Source organism: Corvus kubaryi, unplaced genomic scaffold (assembly GCF_017639235.1).
Source record: "Corvus kubaryi isolate FWS band 111438036 unplaced genomic scaffold, C.kubaryi_AGA036_p1.0 37384, whole genome shotgun sequence".
NCBI classification, from domain to species: Eukaryota; Metazoa; Chordata; class Aves; order Passeriformes; family Corvidae; genus Corvus; species Corvus kubaryi.
In genome coordinates, this window is record NW_024581126.1 from 2,760,868 (window position 1) to 2,784,234 (window position 23,367).

The 23,367-nt window shown below is 37.0% G+C and overlaps 1 protein-coding gene across 1 annotated transcript in view; it reads right to left on the bottom strand.

Annotated features, from left to right (window-relative positions):
* Window positions 1–133: 133 nt before the first annotated feature.
* Window positions 134–23,367, bottom strand: part of QSER1 (glutamine and serine rich 1) — a 27,948-nt gene continuing 4,714 nt past the window's right edge. The window contains exons 3-12 of the mRNA XM_042035457.1: window positions 19,569–23,267; window positions 16,406–16,701; window positions 15,237–15,353; window positions 14,482–14,615; window positions 12,956–13,167; window positions 11,262–11,399; window positions 9,793–9,890; window positions 5,873–6,025; window positions 4,774–4,869; window positions 134–4,225 (exon numbers count right to left, since the gene is read on the bottom strand). Of these exons, the coding sequence (XP_041891391.1) occupies window positions 4,085–4,225; window positions 4,774–4,869; window positions 5,873–6,025; window positions 9,793–9,890; window positions 11,262–11,399; window positions 12,956–13,167; window positions 14,482–14,615; window positions 15,237–15,353; window positions 16,406–16,701; window positions 19,569–23,267 (5,084 nt within the window). The 3' untranslated portion in view covers window positions 134–4,084. The remainder of the gene's footprint in view (window positions 4,226–4,773; window positions 4,870–5,872; window positions 6,026–9,792; window positions 9,891–11,261; window positions 11,400–12,955; window positions 13,168–14,481; window positions 14,616–15,236; window positions 15,354–16,405; window positions 16,702–19,568; window positions 23,268–23,367) is intronic.

Genomic DNA, 23,367 nt, shown 5'->3' on the forward strand with positions numbered 1-23,367 from the left:
CCCCCCCAAACCCTAAAACTGTATTTCTACATGTTGCAAGCAGAAAATGTAGTCTAAATTGCCAATTTGTTTCCAACAATCTTAACTTTTTGAGACTTAATATTTTAATAACAAATGACTAAGCATTATAAGGTTTTTGTTTAAAAAGTGTTTTCACTTTAATGGGTTTAGTTAATAACATCATGAATGGTACAAAACTGTCCTTTTTCACATTTCCATACATTGTATTATGGACCACCTGAAAATCTGGACTAAGAATGCATAAAGTGTCACTTAATTAGCCCTAGCTTCATTTTTGCCATATGTAGAACAGATATGCAGAAAAACATGCATTTATTACCAATGACATGTTAATATTAGCTTAAATAATAAAATATGGCAGAATGTGCACTGTGAAATGCACAGGTTTGTAATACGGTAAGAGAGACCAAATGTCAAGTGCTGGCAACGAAATAAGAAATGGTTGATGACACACTGACATTTTGTGACCATAGTATTAGCTTTTCTGCTTTAAAATTGTTTTAAATAGTAGTAAATACTTAAATAATATTTAAAATATATTTCCTATGGAAATCATTTACTTGGAAGACAGCCTGTAAGATCTGACTTTTTAAAAAGTAGTATTTAATTTTGACAATATATGAATACAATGCATGCCACAGAACCTCAAAGACCCTAAAGTCCTTAGCTGTTTTCAGAAACAATTTCTCAATCCAATTTTGTCTCAGATTTTTTGCTAGCAAAACTTTGGAAGTAGCACCTCAAAGCAAACCTGCATTTAAGAGAAATGCTGTATTTGAATAAAACCAAACCCAGTGTAAATTGGGATGCCACACTAAAGGATAGTGGAATTAAAAGCCAAATAACTGATTATGCCATTTGTTTCATTCCTGTTTTGCTAATTCATAGTCTAAGGAGGGCTTTGTTCCTTCCTAGTGCATCTTCTCTTGCAGTCAAATCAGTGCTCAAATTCCACTGTCAGATGTTAAGGGATGAAGACCTCAGTTAGTCCAAGGGGAAAAAATTTGAGGTGTGGGTGCAGACTTCATTATCTAAAATGCAACAAAACAAAGTATTTGTGCAAAAAAAATAATTTGTACATTGACTTTTTCTTTAAGTTTGCTTCAGTATAAAAAAACCTCTTCAATCCTACTAACAAAGCTTTGCTTTGCTTTACGACCCTTCAACACACACGAGAGTTCCATGTTCTTAATTCTAATTTGGTAAATTAACAATCCAGCCACCATTTTTGCACCCCAAGACAAAGATGGAAGCTCCATTATATTAATCTTTAATAGGCCAGAGCAGTTACTTTAATTCAACACAAGTTTTCCTGTCTTCTACAGGCACAGTGCTTGTTTAACTGGCCTTGGGAACAAAACAGCCAAAAATAAGCCAGGTCACTTTTTATGGCAGTGCAGAGCATCCTGGCTCCCCCGCCCCTTTTTATTTTTTAATGGTTGTTGCTAAAATTACTTTCTTTTTAAATAGGGACAAGCTACTCCAAAAGCCTCTCACTTCTTTTTTCCAGCTTCTAAGAACTGAAAGCAGCTTTCTAAATTCTAGATTCAGAAATCTAGAGTAAGTACACAGTAGTGGTAATCTTTTAGAAAGCACAGAGAACTCTCTCAACTCGTTGCTTCATAGTCATATTAGGAAGGGGTGTGAGAGAGACAAAGTCTGACAAGCTCTTTACTACATCATCAAGGAGCCAATTCAATTGTTCCCTCAGTCTGTACCCTAATGATTTTTAAAACTACAGACTAGGAATGTCCCAGCTGTGCTGTGCTCATCGCTGTAATGTGACTACAGAACTCTGCCTGGGCAAGTAACTCCCTCTCATCAATCTACACCCACTGCCAACCATCCCAGTAAGGGAAGGCACTGAGTAAACTTGGGAATGCCCACTTGTGATGGAAGAGTGTACCAGGCACGTTTCTACCGTACCTCCAGGGTGCACATTTACATTAAAATCATTTTATCTGATTGCTCCCAAGGCTGCTAACTCTGCTGTTTGGTTTCACCCTATAAACTCGAGCTCCTACCAGACCCAGCAGGACTGAAACTATTGAAATTCCTTACCCCCACAGCTACCCTTCTTTTCACTCTGGTAATTAATTAGCTCCATGATTGCTCTAACAATCTGCATATTCTGCCTAAACCCAAACCCACCTCGCTCTCCTTGATAATTGCAGACATAGCAGTAGCACAATGTGTCATTAACACGACAGTGACCTCCCTTTTTAAAGCAAAACCACGAGGAAGAGGCTTTAAAAAAGGCAAGGGCACATACCCATTTCTGTTCATCGTAGTCTGCACACAAATTGTAAAGAATTATTGCTTTTTAAGGATGAAAAGCTTTGGAAATATGGTAAACATCCTACAAGGTTCTAAATCTAATCAGCTAAAATTCTGTACATACTTTAATACTCAAACCTCTATTTGCTTACTCAAGATCAAATAATTTCATTTTCACATCTATTCATTAAACTCTTTATAGTTCTACGGTCTAATGAATATTTAGCAACTAAATAGGATCAAAACACGGGGAAAAGGTCACATGGCAATGAACATTATTTCATTTGGCCAATGAATAGTGAACCCTGCTCTCTTGGCTGAAATTAAGGCACTAAGTGGCAGTCAAAGGATAAAGGAATGAAGTTTTTTTCTACATTATCTGAAAAAAGACCAACATAACTTTTTTTTTAGGTCGCCAGTAGAGTACATCTCCATTCTGAATGACTCAATAAGGCATTCGATTGGCAAATTTAAAGAAAATGTTCTCCTGATTAGAGCCCATTACATTCATTGTCTGAGTGTGACTAGTGGCACAACTAACTGTTAACAACCTGGAGGGGGAGAAAAGCTACAAAGATGTCTGAAGACTTGAAAGGCACCAAAAAAAGAACAGCTCTGCAACTGCCAGTTCTACAAACAATTATGTAGGCTGTGTTTAACACTGCATATAGTCTATTCAATCAACAATCTTTGTTGACCACGATAAAGTGTAGTAGCTCTTCATTTAAACTCTCAGTTAATCAAGTGCTAGTTTAGTAAGAAATTTATTTTCACATATCAGAAAATAATTGCAGTGTCTAACACAACTACACTTAAAGCAAAACTAGTCTAGTATGCATTATGCATTATTCTGGTTAACACTGAAGCAAACCTGTATAAACAAAAGGGTTACCTCGAGATACATAGTTTACAATATAAAATCAACATATAAATGAATAGGATTTACTGAAAACAATGGAAAGTGTATTACAAAGATACATGTAACAATTTTAACCACAATATTTCCTCTGTGAAAAATACAACTATTAGTGAGATAAAATGTACAATTGAATTTTTTTTTTCCAAAAGAAAAAAAAAACCCACAGTATAAAGGAAAATATTTTTTTCTTCAAAACAGGGAAAATAGTTAAGGTCATTGTCTTTCATTACAATATAATTTGACACAAAAGCAGTCATAGGATTGCACCAACTCCATGTTCAGTCTCCCGAACATGACAATAGTAAAAGGAGTCCATAAAGCATAATGAAATTTCTGGATTTTATGATGGCAATATACGTATGCAGAAACTGATGTCACTCCGGCTCTGTTCACAAAATGTACAAAACTCTAAATTTGGTGGCCAGACATGTAAAAATTAGTTCTCCCCAACGCTGACTTTTCTCTCACTTAGTCAGGGATGGAAAAATCTGTAGTATTTTAAGTGTTGTTATCTGTTGAGCAATAAAAAAGAAAAAAAAGTATATGTAGTGCATGCTTTATCACTTGTCAAAAACATTTCTGAAAATAAAACTAAGTTATCCAATAGTTTACAAAATAGAAAACAACTCTTCAGGTTAAAAATGTGGTTAGGTTTACGTTTAGTTCCATCTCCAAAGGACTGATTTCCTTGGCAGCATCATTTTTCCTTAGCATGAGCCAAGGCACAAAGTTCCATAAAGAGAAATAAAAATGGCTACGAACAAGAATGCAGTCTGGCATTGTAAAAGAAATCAGAGCCTCTCTCTGAGCTTTCTGTTCCATCAGGTTAGTGCTGTAGAAAAATCTGGGATTTGGGATACATTTTTGTTAGGAGCATTTCTGCTGGACACGATTCAAAAGTTCACCAAACTTTTCAAAAAGATCCTCCACCCATTTTATGTTTTTCATGCACAGCTGCACAATCTCTTCCTGGCCTAGATCTGCACTCGTCTTCTGAACAGACGAAATCTATTTAAAAAAGAGAAGGAGGGGGGGAGAGAGATGCACACACACACGTTAGGCAGCCAGAATTGGAGAATTTTCATTTTTGTAATAGTCTGCAGTTAAATATGAGCCTTCTTTGCCAGAAAACCTTTACTTTTTAAAACAAGGGTAATGTCCCCCAAAATGCATTTCTTAACAACTAAGCCAGATCTCAACTCTTGTATTTCTGCTACCTGAAATATTTCCATCAAGGATTTGCAGAAGAAATAAAGGCAAAAAATAAGTTTTTAGATCCAAGGAGTTAAATACACTGATAACACTTGTTTATTTTGGATAACAGTGAAGAACACTTCAGGGAATCCCACAAATCTTGCAAGCCTCACATCTGAATGTTCTGAACAGCAGTTCCCATTAGGGACAACCCAAGTGGTCAGTGTAGCCTTTTGTTTGCCATAAAGAATTAATAAAAATAGGAGGCCTCAATTCATACTCATTTACCAAGAAGGAGAGAACAGTCTCTCAAGCTGGACTCAATTCCCTCAATGAATGCAAAAAATGAGAACAATACTTACCTCTTCTTTACATGTTAAATATATGTGATATTTGTAATGATGGAGTGAGTGATACAAAGAATACAACTGTATTTTTTCTGGATCTACTGTAAACTCCTGCAAAAAGAACAATTATTTTAGGAAAATTCATGTTATTTACCAAAGATAAAGAGACATTACAGACTTTTTTTTTTTAACAATTCAGAAAAGGAGTGCTTCATTCAAATCATTATTGTGACGTATCTGGGAAACTGTAATTCACATCATATCATAATTATCTCCTATCTCCACTCTCCATGCTGTTTTATCAAAACCAGGTGTGAGAATGCTTTCGGTCATCCTGAATGCACTGCAAGCCCAAAACGGGTAAGACAACCCCTTCTCGAGAAGTATGGCAAGAACTACCAAAGCTTAACCATTATTCTACCAGACTGATGGCTGTGATTGCAAAAGACACAGACTTTGTGCTTGAGAAGGCTGATCTGGACTTATCTAAAAATTAGGTTACTTTGGCAAGAAATATGTGTGAGCTATATGTACAGGTCATTTGTCAAGCCACTATTTACTGCAGGGAGATAAGACTGAGCAAGCCAAATCTAGTTAAGAGTGTTCTCCAGGCATACTATGGAAATAAACAGTGTGTGCTTCTCAAGTTTTTACCACGTTGCTTTTTAATTTATTTTTTTTTAAATTTAAAATACACAGCTTCCTTCTGCCATTGAAAATGAAGAACGGAAAAAGACAGAACTGAATTTTTAAGAAGTGTTATCTGATCTCAGATTTTACATTATTATTTTTTTTTAATCAAGAAGTCATTGTATCATTTACTTTGCAGCAAGTGCAAACTGTTATTACTATGATCTACAGTTGCAATGGTGAAGGCAAATTGTTGCTTCTCTAGCAACAGCCCAAATAATTTCACATTTAACGTGAAATTTAACGTACTCCTTGAAAAGTTGGGTTTTAACATTCCCTTTTTACAGAAGAAGCACCTCCCTCAAAGATTTTATATTTTGATAAACCAACCAAACCACCTAACACACGAAGCAGTGTTTTATATAAATGTGGTTATCATAGCACAAGTCAGATGGTGGCAGCAACAAACCCTGTGAACACTCACCTGTGCTGATTTAGTGGTTGATTTAGAAGCCCTCAGTGTTTTCTTGTTGTAAGCTTTACCATTCATTTTGATCTTAGACACAGACGTTCCTCCGCACTTTGTCTTGGAATCCCGAGTGATCACTGTCAGTTCAGGAAAGTTTTCCAAAGCGTTCTTTAACAGAGCATATAAAGACAAAGGATTACAAAAAAATCAAGAATGGCCACACTGATGATAAATTGGCCATTTTCTTTGAAGAGTTTAGAGTGCAGCTTATTAGGAAAAAATTTATTCTTCCACAAAGACCTGATAAAGTGTCTTTATCAGATCATACAACCATATCTAGTTTGGGAAGCATGACCACCTGTTCTTGATTACTGTAATTTTTCAAGACCAGCAGATCCTTTCACTGTAGGTCAGAATAACATCTGTGATTCTATCACTAGAAAGAGAGGGGGGGAAAGCTCCACAGGGCAATTTTTATCTTCTAAAATGCTTTCCATTCCATTTCTACCCAAGAATCTCTAAGGCCCAGTTAATTGAAGATCTCTAAAGTATTTAATGCATAGTCAGGCACACAGGGATTGGATGCCTAAATACCTTCATAGCTTTTGTCCCAGATTTTGCAAATTACAAACTAATTGCATCTCATAAGATCTCTAAGGTAGAAAAGCTTATGCACAGTGAAGTAGAAGGCTGGTTCAAAAAAGCCGAAGTTTAACACATTTTAACTCACAACAGTGAACTGCATTTCTGGCAGCTTCAGTTCTACATTATTTGCATGAGTAAATTTGAATACAATTTTGTTGTATAAATACAGTATTATGTTAGCAGCTCCTGCTATGCTACATAACTGGCCCTGAAAAGAATGTTTCAAGTCAAATAAACATGCATCTTTGTATTACACTCCAGTATGAGGCAGAAAAATACACGTATGGAAAAATGAATCAATGCTGCAGCTCAAGGACCTTACTTGGGACTATTGGGTTAAGATACTAAATTAACTCCATTTTTATATTTTCTTTTAACAACCAGTACCTGACTACAACAACCTCCCCTGCCTATAATTTATTAGCTCTTTATCTAGATCAGCCATTTTGTACTTTATTAAACAAACCTCTCAGTAAACAGCTATTAAATCTCCTGCACAGTGGTAGCAGTAACATTGACCAGCCAACCTGTCCATATCCAGTCTTTCTTACAATACTTTCAAAGTGGAACAACTTTAGCAGGTTTGATTTATTTGGTTTTGCTATCCACTATAATAGCCTTCCTCAAGTTTGATTTGGAGTGTCAAGAGGCTCTGGTCACTTTTAGCTTCCTCTGGAGAATTCCTAAGAACCAGAACAGTTCCACAGCCACACCACTGTCCTAAACCAGACAAATGTGAATTGGAATGAGGAAGTGAATACTGGTGATTTCTGCATCTCTGGGAGCATGAGACACAAAACGGCGATAATTATTTTCAAATGAAGTTTACACAATTCAGCTGAGAGGCTTCACTTACTGAGCTCCAAATAAAGCAACAATAACATTTTATAATTTTGTTTATAAAAACTCTTACCCAAAGGATGCAATGAATGTTAGAACTATAAAAAATGTTACAGGCAAAACTACCAAACACTCACTGCTAACTTCAGTGTCTGCTTTGGTTTGTAATACAGTGCTAACACACTCCATACTAACTATATCCAGTGGAAAACCACTATTAAATTAATCCATGCCTATCAATGCAGAACATTGATAATGTAAAATCATTCAAATTGATTGATACCAGTGAATGACAAATGATATTTTTCATTTACTGCTTCCTTCAGTGCCTCATTCAGCTTTAACATCTGAACTAGTTATTTGATTAAAGGTGGAACAGAAACCTCCTGTATCTTAGAGAGTATTACACATTTTCCTAGCCAATGCAACCACTTATGATGAGAGGTAGGCATTTCTTTTTTATCCAAGATATTGACCCAAGGATGGCACAAGTTGGCACTGTCACACCAGAAGAAAAACATAAAAGGTTTTCTATCTTGCAGATGACATCACAAGCAGATCCCTTCCCTATATCCATTAACTTCATTAAAGTCTTGCAGATGATATGATGGAGTACAGTCTCAAGTTAACTTTAGAAATATGATACATAATCTGCTTCTAAGTGAACACACAGCAAAGCTATTGTATTCACTATGGACTCCAAGGACTCCAACTTAATTAGCAGCTGGAATTACATGTTGGTATTACAGAAAATTATAGTAGCTTTTTCCCCTTAAACTGGAAAAAAAAAATCAAATGTGGCTACCTCTCACTTTTTGTATACTGTGAATGGAACTAGAATTCTACAAATTTATATCTTCCCTTAACTGGCCTATCTTCTCTGCACCGACAGGTCAAAACAAGGTATTAATAACTATTAACACAAAATTATTACCACAGAAGAACAGAAATGGGGTGTTAACATATGCTACCTCTCTGAGGCTCTGTGCATTCGAAATTATACAGCCCTCCCCAGGCCTTTTTACTGTAAGGAGGAAGCCACAAGAAATTTTGTTCAAGCAGGCAGAAATTGTTCAGCTGTTGGGAACACAGCATAACTAACACTAAAAAACTCCAAGAATAGTGTGAATTACAGCTGTTTCACTGGTTGATGGTGTTCTCCTCCCTGAAACAAGGCCACTTCATGTCCCACAAGGCTTACCAGAAATGGAATGGGGAAAAAAGGTTTCATGATGGAAAAGAGCAGAACTTTCAAGTCTGTTATTATCTCCCTCCTCTCACCTAGTTCTCAAAAATAAGCTCACAGCCCTCCGAAGACAGCACTAATTCTCCAAGTGTCTCTGTACTGTGGGCATAAGGGGACAGGGAAAGAGTGGCAAAACAGCAAGTTTGGGCTGATGGTGTTTATAGTCAGGCCTGCTTTACTGCTGTTGGCCTCAAAACTGTTAGAACAAATAATGTCTGATTATAGACATTGCCAAAAGGCTGTCTTATTCCCAAGCAGTAGGACAAGAGGAAATGGCCTCATGGTGTTCTAGGGGAGGTTTAGAGTGGATATTAGGAAAAATTTCTTCACCAGAAGGGTTATGAAGTACTGGAACAGGGTGCCCAGGGAAGTGGTGAAGACACCATCCCTGGAGGTCTCTGAAACATGCGGCGGATGTGGCACTTTGGGACAGGGTTTTGTGGTGGACTTGGCAGTGCTGGGTTAATGGTTGGAACTGATCTTTTCTAACCTAAATGACTCCATGAGTGAAAATAACCTTCCTGCACTTGCAAACTCTGCATTGTTGCTTGGAGGGTGGGTGGGAACAGTAGGAAGCACAGTGATTATCCTCCTGTTTACCTTCTCTCTACTGAGATGGTACGGCTTCTCTCTTCCCTGTCCACATCCAGACCTGTTTTTTTATTACCACGTCAAAGCTGCTGTAATATGGGCTTGTTATCCACACTTTTCTCAACTTTCCATGCTGAAGATACATGAAAGAGCACACACATGAGTTGTTCTTGCATCCCTCTGTCCTGGTTTTAAACTCCTCTGATCATGTTCTCTACTTCAAAGAGGTTCAGACATCTGCTCCACAGCATAGCTATTTCATGTAAAAGTTTATTTTTAGGCAATACAAACATTTAACCAAAGCTCTAGAAGGACAGGAAACAGACTTTCTTTTGGCAAACTTGAAAAGCTTAAAGGAAAAAAAATGCTTGAGAACGAACCAGAAAGCATGGGGAGCAAAACTAGAACTCTACCTTTGCAGTATAAACTCCTCCATCACAAAATGATCTCCAAATGCCACATACAAGCACTAAATTTATAGCATCTCTTTCAAACCCATATTCACTTCTGTTACAAATGTGCCTTCTGGGTTCTAAGCTGTGCCTGCATGGTTCGCATTCAGTGATTTACTTAAAACACCACTTTTAAAAGCCTAGAATTTGAAAGAGGATACCTTGAAAGCATGATCCAAGCGCAATTTGGAAAGCAGCCTTTTCCTATTGTCATTCAGCATACCATCAATTTTTCTCATGTGAGGCAAAAGTAGCTCATCTAAAAGACACATTAAAAACCCACAGCAGTTGATTATTAAGACACACAATCATGAGATTCATATTCAATCTATACTTTAACCCATTAATATACAATGTGGAAAGTAAAAAATAAAGCAATTGGCACATAATCTAATTTCAAATGTGAGAGAATAATCTTTTTTTTTTTTTTTTGATTGGCTCACTAAGCTGGTCTAGGTAGTACAAAGTTTAATTGCTGTGCAAAGTTTAATTAAACAAAGTTTAATTAAATTTAATTTAATCCTGCTCCTTCTCTGACTTTCTTTTCCTGCAAGGAAAAATTAAGATGGAGCAATACAGAGCATAAATTTTAGAGACAATTTTACACCATTTCCTAGATAATCCTCTTCTGTGCAATACAACTGGCAGTTTTATGAAGACAAGTATGTGGTTTTGACATTTGTTATTCCATTTTACAAGAAATGGTCCTGCTGGCATTTATTAAAAAAAAAAATGAGGAAAGTGCTTACTGATAAAAGTTATCTGATAAACCACTGTGAATTTCACAATATACAGCTGAACACAGGCATGTGGCCAGGAATGAAAATTTACAGCTCAGTATGAAGCCTTTTATTTATAAAGTCAATTACTTTGGTTTTAAGTGGGACTACTGACATAATGCATGGGTCTGAAATCTTGAGGTAAGTGTGCACTAATGCACACTCAGAACAAATCAGGAGAGGCAGGAGAGAAGTGTTAAAAAAAAAATCTTTTCTAGCCTCAGGCAATCAGAAAATAGTACAAAACAACAGCTTACAATGAAATAATACATGAAATGATTTCTCTTTTGGAACCTTTATCTTGGTACATGAGTGTTTTACTAAATTTTGAGAAATAGGAGTTTCGACTTGTACCCTGGAGTTTACTAGGGTAAACAAATCCAAATACTTTGTCTACAAAAAAAAAGTGTTAATATAATTTTCTTTGATCTGGATTTTAAGATTTCAGAGTTTAAAAAGCAGAATTCTTAATAGTAGGAGGAATCATAACTACTTACAGTTATAAGCCTATTTCTTCATGAGAAAGCAAACACACTTGAAACTGTAATTTTAAATAAATGTTTGCTAAGGTTTGAAGTATAGTAACTGTAGGAACAAAGAGCTCTATTCTGACATTCACAGCAAAATTCTAATGCAGCAAAGCAGATAAAACAATATTTCCAAATTACTTTGATTATTCAAAGAGAATGCAAAAATATATATATACACAAATAACACGTGTAGATTATTCCAATGAGGTTATGTAACTAGAATTTTGTTAGGTTTGCGGGGTTTTATTTAAAAACCACTTGCTTTTCTGATTAATAACCTTAAAATCTAGTAAGAACACACAAATGTTAAACATACTATACCATTGCTCTTTTCCAAGGCTTGCATTGTGTCTGGATCCAAGGCAATGCTAACAAGCAACTCCATGTAGCTCTTGAAAGTCTCTTTCATAGCTCTTGTATTCAAAAAGCGAGTAACAAGTGGAGCTGGAGGTATAACCTCTGAAAAGTAAACAGGATAGAAGGATTTTTTCCTTCAATATCCTACAAATTTGTGTTTTTCAAAATGGAAGGTTTCTCTCTTAAAACACAAGTGACCCCTATTGGTACCCCAAGAGATTAAAACTCAATGCAGTCAATTGCAATAAACTACTTACATGTCAAAAACAGGGGCAGACACCAAATATAATACAAATGGTTCAACTTTTTAAACTAGATATAGTTAAAAATTTACATTCTATTTTAAGGAATTTAAACATTTTTCTATTTTTGTAGATGAAAGTTTAGAGAAAAAGGATAATTAATAACTTCAGTCAAGCAAAGCACCCCAAGTGCAGTTGCAAGTACCTCCCAAAATTGCAAAATTTGAAGTCATCCAACAGGAAAAAGAATTTCAGAGTACTAATGTCACTTAGGAGCCTGCATACAACTGAAGTCAATTACACCTAATTTTTCAACCCACCAAAAAAAGGCAAAAGAAAATTTTATCAGTGAAGCAATGTAGGCACATATTTGTGCTTACTCTGAGGAAGCTGTTATTTTTTCATAGACAGCAATTTTAACATGCACATGGAGTAGTCATCAGTACTAGTAAGCATTCTGGAGCTTTTTATAGCTCCATGTCTGACACCAGGGTTTTGCAGTGATTCAGCCAGCAAGGCTGTTAAACTTCCTCAGGGATGACTGTAATCACCAGGTTACTTGAGGCCTTAAATATGGAGTGTTACTCAGGCAAGTTTGCTTGAAAAATATTTTAAAGGTGCTGTCTTCACAGAGGCAGTGTTCCAGTACACCAATGATAGTTTATCCATATTTAAAAGTCACCAGGATGCTTTAGAAATGCAGCAATAATGAAGTATGAGTAATACACAGCTTTGCTTCAAACATACAGGAAATAAACAAAAAGAACCCTGCAAAATGCACTGTAAATCTGCTACCACATGTAACCCCTATAAACACTGTAAACTTCAGAAATCCCTTTCTCTTCTGGAGAATTCCTGCAAACATTGAATCTCGATGTTCTATGAATGTCTTAACAGCAGATCTGCTCAGCAGGCTACATTTGAACAGCTGCCGTTCAGACAAGCAATGAAGCAGCCAAAAAGACAACTGCTTTTTCTCCTTGGATTTTGAAAAAACAACAGCAGCATCTGAATTCTGCCCACATCTCCATGCAGGCAAAGATTACAGGAATGTTATTTTAGACATGACAAGCAGTTGCAATGGAAAACTAATGAAGAATCTCATTCTTTAGATGTATTCAAAAATCAAATCGGCTTCTCCTCCTATAATTGTACCTGTCACAGACAGCAAGTAGTAAAACATGTATTTATGTAGATAAACTACATTGGAAATAACTTCAATTGTACACCTTTGCCTATACACCAACAGAAAGTAAAAAGTTTTAAGAAACTCATTTTGCATGGCACTTTCAGATTTCATATTTTCTTTCTGAGGCTTGTACAGAAAAACATGCAAGATCAAACAATGTAACTTTATAATACTCTTCTCATTTGAGTTCAAATGGGCCTAGGTGCCAGCAATGGTATCTCACTCACCATCTTCTTCACTCTGGGCCTCAGGTGAAGAATCAGACTGGGAAGATGAAAATTCTTCTTTCCACTTTTTCCTTTTCTTTGGTGGTGGTTCAGCCTTTACCTTTGGCTGTTTAGCTTTGGGTTTCACAGAAGAGACTTTTGTTGCTGTTGGTTTTGGTGTTGGTGGATCAGGGGGTTTGATGTTGCTATTACTAGGTTTGCAATGAATAGTCCTGCAATATGATGGAAGAGAATTTTTATGAAAGTAATTACCAGACAAGTTTTGGCAGTAATAGAACACCTGTAATCTTATTTAACCAGAATATACTCCCCACTGATTATATAAACTTACTTCACTGTCACCTGTAACTGGGAATTAGATCATGCACACTATACATACTACTATATTTTTGATATAATACTTGGCCAGACAACTCCTCTTCTTTCTCTTCCCACCACTCAAATCAGGGAAACAAACAGGAATATTGATATCAGAAATACAAAGTTCTATACTTTTGGGCTAATAATGCACTACAGTTTTGAGAGCAAGGCAGGAAATACAATCCTGGGAAGTGCTAGAGAAGAGTTTTGTCAAGATGGGAAAGCAGTGGTATGCACAGCAGAAACACTGTCAGTATCTTCTGGAACACTGAGAGTAATTCTAGACATCTGTCAGAAATGAAGATTTCAAACCAAAATAGATGGAGACAACAGACAGTAGAAGGATGAGAGGAACGGAAAGTCTGCCCCAAACAAGGAAGCTGAAAGACCTTGCTTAATGAAGCTCAGTGAAACACAGACAGAAGTGGGATCTGACTGATTTCTCCATAAATACAACACGCAGTACAAACTGAAAGAAAAGCCAAAAGCAGTGTTGAGAGAACAGCATATGCATAACAAGCTAATCATAATCATGTTTTGTTAAAAGAAGGGGTTGCTTCAGAGCACTGGAAGAACAGGTGCTGGGACAGTCTTGCATAGCCCAAGAATAAAGGAGCATCAAAATCCTAGGTACTTTTAAGTAGATCAGGATTATTTCATAATGTTGATTCTCTGAAGGCACTGCTTTCTTTGAGAGCAAACTAGACTTAAAACTCCAGTGTTTTCCTGAATGAAGAGCACTGTAATGAGCATCTGTTTTTACATTAACTTTCCAGGATTGAGAAGAAAGCATGGTACTTGTAGTATACTGGGACAAAATGGTCATTAAAGCAATCCAGAAAAAACTACCTAACTAGCAAAGTCCACAGGATACGAGAAAACAATACACAAAAAATTAAAATCACTACACTAGCAGGCTTGTATGGCAAAGAATGACACAGAAATAGCATGTAGAGCCCTAACACCTCCAAAATGGAACAGAATAGAGTAGGGAAGACAAGGCAGTAATTGATATTTAATTTCTTAAAGCAAACCAGACAGTTCTCAGTTTCCATATTAAAGCACAATTAACATACTTTAAAGTTGTAACTCCTGTTTATTTCAATAGGTCTGTTCTTAATATGAAAACAGTATAGCAGAATGGAAAATAAATTGAAATAAAATACCTTGCTGACTGGACAGGCTTGATTCGTGGTTTTTTTGAACATACTCTGACATATTCCTTTTTGTTTGCATTTTCAACAAACTTCACATACACTCGTTTGTATTTTGTTTTTGCATCCCCAAAGTACCCAAGATACTGAAAGAAAAAAACCAAAACCAAACCATGAGTGTTTCTGTAAAGCAAAATTTGTCAGTTTAACAAGTAAAAATTCCAATACTGGAGAAAAAAGTCAGTTTAACCCCCCCAATGTTTACATACTAAGATAAGCCTCTCTATACCATTTATAATTTAAGAAAAATTCTCCATCAGATTTCCAGATAATAATTAAAACTGAAGACAATAAGATAAGAGGAGTTACTTTGGGCCTCTTTTTCTCCCTTTGTTTTATTCTCCACATGTGTTATCCCAAAAGCATTATCTGCCTGGCAAAAGGCTGCCTGTTAAAAATTGTATCCTCTCTATATCACTCCTACTGCAGAAAGCAGCTGGTTCACAAGCCTGTTTCCACTGACTTTATTCTGGTTAGGAGAATAACTTGTTCCTTTATGCAGCCGAAAGGATACCAAAGAACCCACGGTGGAAAGCAAAAAAATCAGTCCATGGATGTATTTAGGGAGAGTTTGAGCTGGAGGGTTTTCCCCCCCTCTAGGATGCTTGCTAAGAATGTATGCCAGAATCACATCCTATTTAGTTTCCTAGACTTCCATTAAGGAAACCATCTCCCATGAGGCTTCCCAAGGAATTTTTAAGACTCACACTGTTAGTAGCAGCAAACTCTCTGTGTCCGTCACGCACTTCAGGAACAAACTTTTGCAATAAAGCCTTCTGTACTTTCCAGATAGCTGGAGGCTCTTTTCCTGTCTGCAAAGCAACCTGGAAGAACATAAGATTATTTGCTAAAAACAGTGCTTATTTTTCTTCCAGAAATGTGTTTCTGCATCACATTTTTTGAGGAAGTTAACCAAGGATAAAATTTAAATAAGTAATTTAGAATTCCAAAACCACAGTTATTAAGTTCTGCTTGCATCAAGGCAAGTTTTATAATGATCAGCTTTAATGAGAATTCTCTATAGATCCTACAAACAAACTACTAACTCAAATAAACCCTTTTTGGAAAATGTAGTCAAATAATGATTACTTTTTCATGACTCTTCAACTAACAAACTTAAAATTCAAAGTATCTCCTAATATACCTTAATCCATCTTATAAGTGACAAGGGAATATTTCAAACTGCTAACACTTGTCTTATGTGACAAAGCTACATTAATTAATTTAAAACTGCATCTTAAGAGAATGAACACATAGACAAGTAATCAAAAATATTAGAAATATTCTAACAGTAAGAATATTGCTGGCTATGATAGCCACAAAAGTAAAGGTAAACATTCAGAAGAATTAAAATGGTGAAGCAACAACACCAAACCAAAACGAAATGTCAAAGACAACAAGGAAATTCACATAAACTCATGTGAAGAGTTGTACTGATTGCTTATGGAAGACATTTCTTGTTGAAATACCAAGCAGAACTTAGAAAAAACCAGAAGCCAATTCCATTCAAGTTCTTTTGCAAGCTACACTTGAAAGTCTACTCCTATCTTTAAAAAAAACAAAAAGCAGTCAACTGCCTGTGAAAAATTTATGCTTTTTAATATTAAAATAGGTAATTCCAAGTTCTAACAGAGGTTACCAGCACACAGATTTACTTTATTATGTGTGTAGCATAAAATGGGTCATGTACATTCAAAACATGTTTGTAATCTGCACTAGAAAGACACCTTTAAGGCATTTTGGCAGCAATCAGGAAATATTAGAATAGAAAGGGAAAACTAATCTGCAGCCTTTCCTCTTCTGGTAGTTTCTTGAGGCTGAATTCATATGCAGGGATTTTGTGATGTGTTTCCCCCCCAGCAAATATTCAGATTACCTTCAGTGTCTCTATATCTTCAATCTTCACTACAAATTCATCACGTTCTCTGTACATTCCCTCTCCTTCACTGTCCATATTCTCCTCATCAGTACATCCTTCTATTGCAACAGTCTCCTGTATTTTTGCCAATTGTTCTGAAGTCACAGCATCCTGTTGAGCTACTTTTAAGGGGTCAGCTGGATTCATTTTCTCCTGCATGTTGCCTACAGCAGTTGTTGTCTGTGGAGATTCCTGCTTTATTACAGCAGTGGTGGTGGTGGCAGCAGCAGTAACAACTGTCACTTTTTCAGTTTCTGAAGAAAAAAATCCAAATTTTAATTAAACAAATTATCAAGGATTAGCAATGTAATATGGAACTAGATTTTTCTTCTTTTCTGTTACAATTTATATTAAAAGCAACTATTCTAGGAAAAACACCTGTTCTAGGAGTTAAAATAGAAGGAGTATCTTGACCACAACTAAATCTTAAACACAACCGAAATACTGTAGCTAATATACCTCTGTTTGTATTAAACTGCTGCCTCTGTTAGCATCTGGAATTAACAAAGCTGAATGCTTCAGAAAACAATTTGATAGTTACAGACATGATCACCAGGTAATACTGTTGTACTTCGTGACAATAAGCAAATACAACAGTAAAGGTTACAGCACTGAATCTTGTTATCTGCTGCTAAGTCTTTTTAAATTGGATTACAGAAAGAGAATACGCATGAAATATGAAAATATTTTCTGTGTGACTTTTGGATACTTATCATTTATATCTTGTGATAATGTAACTGGAAGTTCCAGATTAAAACTTTGGCAATAGCCTAAGGACTTTTAATATTAACAGAGGTGAGCAATGAGAACTGATGATACAAAACAAAGAAGGGAAAAGAACATTCTTTTCCTCCTCTAGTCCAAAGAGCCAAAGAAAAGTCCCACCTTTCAAAATTATTCTTTCCCACCTGAAAAAAATTAGAATCCTTTTTAGATATTACTTTATAGTCTTGTACACATATTAGATTTAACACTGATTTGCTGATCTAAAAGAAATCAAGTTATAGTAACTATAACACAATTGATTATATCACTTAGGAAACTTAAGATAACCACTTTACAGTTTTGCTATAATCATTGCTAATGGTTGACTTTTTCACTTGAAAAATTGTAAAAAAGATAACGTAGCATATTTTAACAAAAGTGACTCCAAACAAATGATTTAAATGTCAAATTAATGTGTCAATACAAAAGCTATATACCAAATAAGTGAGAATTCATTAAATCCATTCGGTAAAATTGTTAATTTGAAATGTGAAATATATTCTTCCAGATACTTCACCTCACATTTTTGCAAATATGTTCTCTTTCTTCAGTGAGAGCTCTGACAGCTTTAATTAGACACACCACTATTAGTTGCTTAGGTATATTTACGTATTTGTCAGAACAGCAGATAAAGGTACATGTACTACTTAATACTATCAACAAAAGATATGTTTTAGCATTTGTCTGTCTATACTTATTTGAAAAAACAGACAGAAGAGGGAATTACTAGAAAACCTGCAAAACACCATTGAGAAAGAAAGAAATATGTCATTACTAAGCATCTTGTACAATGCACAGTCTTGTGTTGTCACAAAATAGGAAGGTGAATTCAAGAAATTGGTGATATAAATATTACATCCTTATGGATAATAAAGAAGATACAATAACATTGTAAAATAAATCACTGCAAATAAAACACTAATGGAAATGCCCACCCAACAAAAAACCCATTTGAACTATTTCTTTGGACATTGTACACAGAAATGGCTTATTAAAATTAACAAGCTTCAACAAGAGGCTCACACCATGGCACTGTCCAGATTTCAGCTTTCTGGGACAAAAAACAGTCACTGCTTTCTTGCTTGAAATATACATTCAACTGAAAGACACAGAAGGAACTTCATCCTCTGTGCAGCCTTTTGAAATGCATGAACTTAACATAATTACATAGAAATATCCATGGAAAAAACCCCAGAATAGTAATTAAGATGAAGTATTGTTCAGCATATCACATACTCTGCAATATTTTTCCAGTATCTTAGGTGCGATTATTACAATTTAATTTTTCTATGTATTTTTCAGCAAATCATGTCACACCTAGAGAAAAAAAAAAATCTCCATCTCTCCTTTAATCTAAAAAGGGAAACCATTATTTCATTCTCTCTTGTTTAGAATCAGCTCACAGGTCATGGGTTCTGAATCCTGAGAAGAGTTAAAGAAAGGTTTCATTTTCTCCCTGTGATGATTTTGGAAGACAATGGTATTTCTCTGGAATTAGTACAGTTATGTGATTGGATGGATAGTTTCTAATTGCTTACCAGAGGGGGGAAAAAAATCTTTACTGAAGAGACCTGTCTAGGCAAAAATGTTCTGTGTTCTGAAAATACTTCAAAACAAGGCAGCATCAGTTAAAAGCTCTGAACATGGATGTACAGCATGGATGTAACACAACTGAAACTGAAAAGTGTGTGAAAAACGAATTATTACTGTGATCAGTGGTTGCTGCCCCTCCCTGCCCAAACCAATCTTTCCCAGATTTTGTTCTTTTGCTGGCAACCTATCAACACACATGGAGCTACAACACCCCTGATCGATATGGCTCAAATGGCTCCCACCTTGGACCAGCCCAGCCAAACCAGTGCAGTTTACAAGTGCAAAAGTTGGTTCATACACATATTCAGTACAACTTCATCATCACAGAAAATGTATGTTTACCTAGCAAGAACTCATCACCTGCTGATGGCAATTATTAATATATTCTCTTGCTAGGATTTTTTTAAAATAGGTTGAGAACCTCTGACATGATGTTTTGTTGAGGTTCCCAGATGAAAATCATATTTAGTATTCTAAGCCAGAATCGAAGAGAACACACACATTATTCCAACTCCAAACTAAAATAACTTTTTGGCATTAGTCCTACTTAAGTAGCATGAAAAAGTTTATTTACATATTTTCTAATTGTGGAAAACACTAGTTTAGTCCATAGTCAATACACTTTTTTAAGAAAACTCTTAATTGTGGCCAAAACCAAACCAAATCAAAACCTTTACCTGACAACAGGTAAAATTATTCTTTTTTTTTCCCCATCAGCAACAAAAATCTCCTTCAACATATACACTTGCAGTAACCATTTTACCTGATTTGATCCTTTTGTCAGATGTATCATCCAGGGCTGACAATGCAGTAGAGATGCTCTTTTGAAGATCATGGTTACCACCCACAGAATCATCTTCATCAGAAGAAAATGAAGGCAACGTTTCTAAATTTTTCTTCAGTTCTTCATCAGCTTTTTTGGTTGGACTTTCTCCACTCACCTCAGCAGCCACAGGTGTTGCTGCTGCTGGCTGAGGCTTTGCAGAGGGCTGCAGGCAAGGGGCACGAACTATTTGTGTGACTGGTCTCCTAGTCCTATTTGGCATTCGTACAGCTGGAGTGGAAAACTGTTGCCTAGGCCCAGACTTGAGAAAGTCTAAAAAAGATGCAATAAATCCTGTTTTGACTTCAGGCTGTTTTTCTTCAACTTCTTTAATTTTTTGCCTCATTCTTTCCTGATGTTGGTAAGTATCATAACAACTTTCAGAAACAGGAGAAGAGTATGTGAAACACGAATCACTTCCTCTTGAGTTCTGACGTTTACACTGTCCACTTCTTTTTACCTGTTTCTGAACTGCACTGTCATCTTCTGCAGCATTTTTGTTTTGGCTTTTTCCTTTGCTTTTTTTCTTCTGAAGGTTCCCTTGAGTTAAATCTTGGCATTCTTCTTCAGTTCTATTAATGGCTCCATCTGCACTTTGGGGCACAGAGAGCGGCTGCAATGGAACCTTTGCCTGGTTACCTGCTGCTGTACCATCATCACCACCCATATTAAAATCATTCTCTGAAGCAGCACTTTCCTCACTTAGGCTCCTACCACTTGAAACAAACTCTGTGTCTCTTGTATTCAGTGTACCATCAACAGAAGCATCATTATCTTCTTCAGATTCGTGACTGATGCTGGATTGTTTCTTAACTCGAACAGCCTCCTGCTCTTCTTGACCAGGACCAAGGGTGGGAGAGGTCATTCTTGCTGGTACACTTTGATCAGAAGTTTCAACATGCTGTTGATCCAAGTTCACAGTTTTTGTCTGTATTGTTGACACTGGGGTAAGATTTAGAGTAATTTGGCCTCCATTGAGAGAAATATTATTTCTGCTTGCTGGCTTTCCAACTACAGTAGGTGAGGCACTGAAAACAGAAGACACATGTCTGGAATCCAATGATCGGAACTGTGTTTTAGACTCCTCACTGTTTTCAACAGCTTGGATTTCCTCTTCATTAGAAGCTGATTTGGCAAAGTCAGATGGTGTCACTCCACAGGCTGCTGCTGTTGCTGCTAAGATGTCATCCACATTGGATAATATATTCCTCTCGTCACTGAGAAGTATAGATTCTGGGAAGCATATTGAACTAAGAGAAACAAACTGATTTTTTGAATCATGTTGATTTGTCTGAGTAAAATGATCTTTTGCTGTCAAATGCTGCTGTAGTGGTTTTGAAGACTCAGAAATGTCCATTTTCATTACTTCTGAATTCTGACTATGAAGCTGTTGCTGAGAATGACCCCCATTACTTTGAACAATGTGACCATCCATCTGAAGGAATGGATGTGTCACCTGCTGAGGACTCTGTATTCTTTGCACTTGAGGTGATGCCTTTGCTTGTCCTAAACCCGACTGCAGGATTGACTGGTGAAGAATCTGCAAGTCACAGGTTGATTCCAGCAGTACCTGTGCACTGGGCAAACACAGCTGATGACCATGTCTTAAAGCATGAGGCTGAACCTGCGGTGGTGTGCTAATGACTTGGCCCTGCTGCTCTTGAGCTTTACTTTCATGTACCTTATGCATAAGAGAATGCTGTTGGTTTAGTTCCTTAGCACTCACAGTTACCTGTGTTGTTCGCATTAAATTAGCTGTCTTTTTGATATCATGGCTTAGGCTGGTGATATGGCCAATGTGTTGGGAAAGCTGTTCCACAGAACTGACCATTCTTTCATCTTTTTTTGTTCCTTGAAGAGTAAGTCCAACAACTTGATCTTCAAGACGAGAGTTGCTTCTGATTACACTTTGAGAGTATCTGTCATTTGCTTTTGAGACCCTATAGGATGCATCCTGAGCACTGATCTCCTCCTCAGTTAGGCTTTGAGTGGAAGATTCAAGAGTAGCTTGCTGTTGCAATGCCTGCATATCCTGCATTGATAATTCCTCCTCCTGTTTTGATGAGGCATATAAGTTAGAGTCAGACTTCCTTTTAACATAGGACTTTGTCTCTGAGGAAGGTCTATTGTTCTGCAGCGTCTGGGAATGAGCTGGGGATGCAAAAGGAGACTGGACAGATGGCAAAAACTTTTGAGACTGCGGAGAGGAGGATTCTTGTGACTGAGAGTTCTGAGAAGAATGTAAAGAAATATAGCTTTGATTAGGACTAGTGGCTGGAAGAGTTTGTACCCGAGGAGAGGCATTAAAGGAAAGAGAAGGTGACGTTAATGTTAAAGACTGCCCTGAAGAATAGCTTTCTGAAGGACTAACAGCTGCTAAAACTTGTGATTGAGATGAAAAATTAACTTGGGACTGGGTAACTGGAGATAAACCCTGAGAGTGACTAGAAGAGTAGCTCTGAGCTTGGCTGACTGAAGAAAGTTCCCTCATTTGCCCAGAGTAGTTCTCATTTGGAACTGAGGTCAATACCTGTTCCTCTGAGGAGTAACTTAGAGTCTGACTGTCAGAAGTAATAGCTTGTGATTGCCCAGAAAAAGTCAATGTTTTATACAGTGAGGGCAGCTTCTCAACCTTGCTGGATGAGAAATCCTGTGAGTGACTGACAGGTGGCACATTCTCAGCCTGGCATGAAACATAGTTTTGGGATTGACTGACCGACAAGAGGCTGGGGAGCTGTGCTGTGGAATAGATCTGTGCTTGGCCTGTAATGACAGAACTCTGGTTTTGTGCAGTTTTGGCATAGCTTTGTGTCTGCACAGTGGGAGCTACACTTTGAGGCTTGGGGGTCTTTGTTGACCTCGGAGGCTGCTTCATGGAACAGTTTTTCACTTTTGCTGTGGAAGCAGACGGAAAACCAGGTGATGGAATTGCAGATGTGTATGACTGAGCAAGTTCTACTGTGACTTGAGAAGTCTTCTGCTGTGGTCCTCCATTGCTCACCTGAGTAACATCTCCAACTGGACTGCAGGATAATGCCGAGTGCCTAGATGTATCCTGAAAGTTAACTCCACTTGTACTTGTTAAATAGCTGTGTAAGGAATGCTGTGAAACAGCCAGTTGAGGCTGGACAGACTGAGTACTCGAAGGCCGCTGGTGGTGTTTAATAACACTACATTCTCGCTGAAGTGCTCTATCCATGGAAGCAGTGGAACCAGTGAAGACAGATGTGCTGTAGGCCTGAGACACCTGCTGAGCTCCTCCAAGGGTCGAAGGCAACAAACTAAACTGAGGTTGCAAAAGATGGGGTGCAGATTCTTGAGCAGAACGATATGTTGATGACTGAGGAGGTACACTGGTACTCAGAACAGAGCTGCCCAGGCGCTCAAATGTCAAAGCAGTTGGAACAGTGCCTTGCGATGTTTTAATCTGTAACAAAGGATCGTGGGCAGTTAAGAGACCGTTCGAAGTAGCACTGAAAGTAGCATCTTGAAGAGTAAGAGAAGGGGTAGTAGCAAAGTTTCTGCTGCTGAAGGTGTTGGGATGCTGATACGCTGATAAAGCGGAGGTTGGTGGAAATGTTCCAGAGGTTGGCAAAGCTCCAGTAACAAACAGTTCTGTGGCTGTCGAGGAATGCATACCTGGAAAAACAAAAACAAAACAAGAAGGAAAAAGAAGCATAAAGGAGCTTTACAAGTTACAGCACTCTCTATTTCTATAAGTCATTTAACTGCAAGCTCT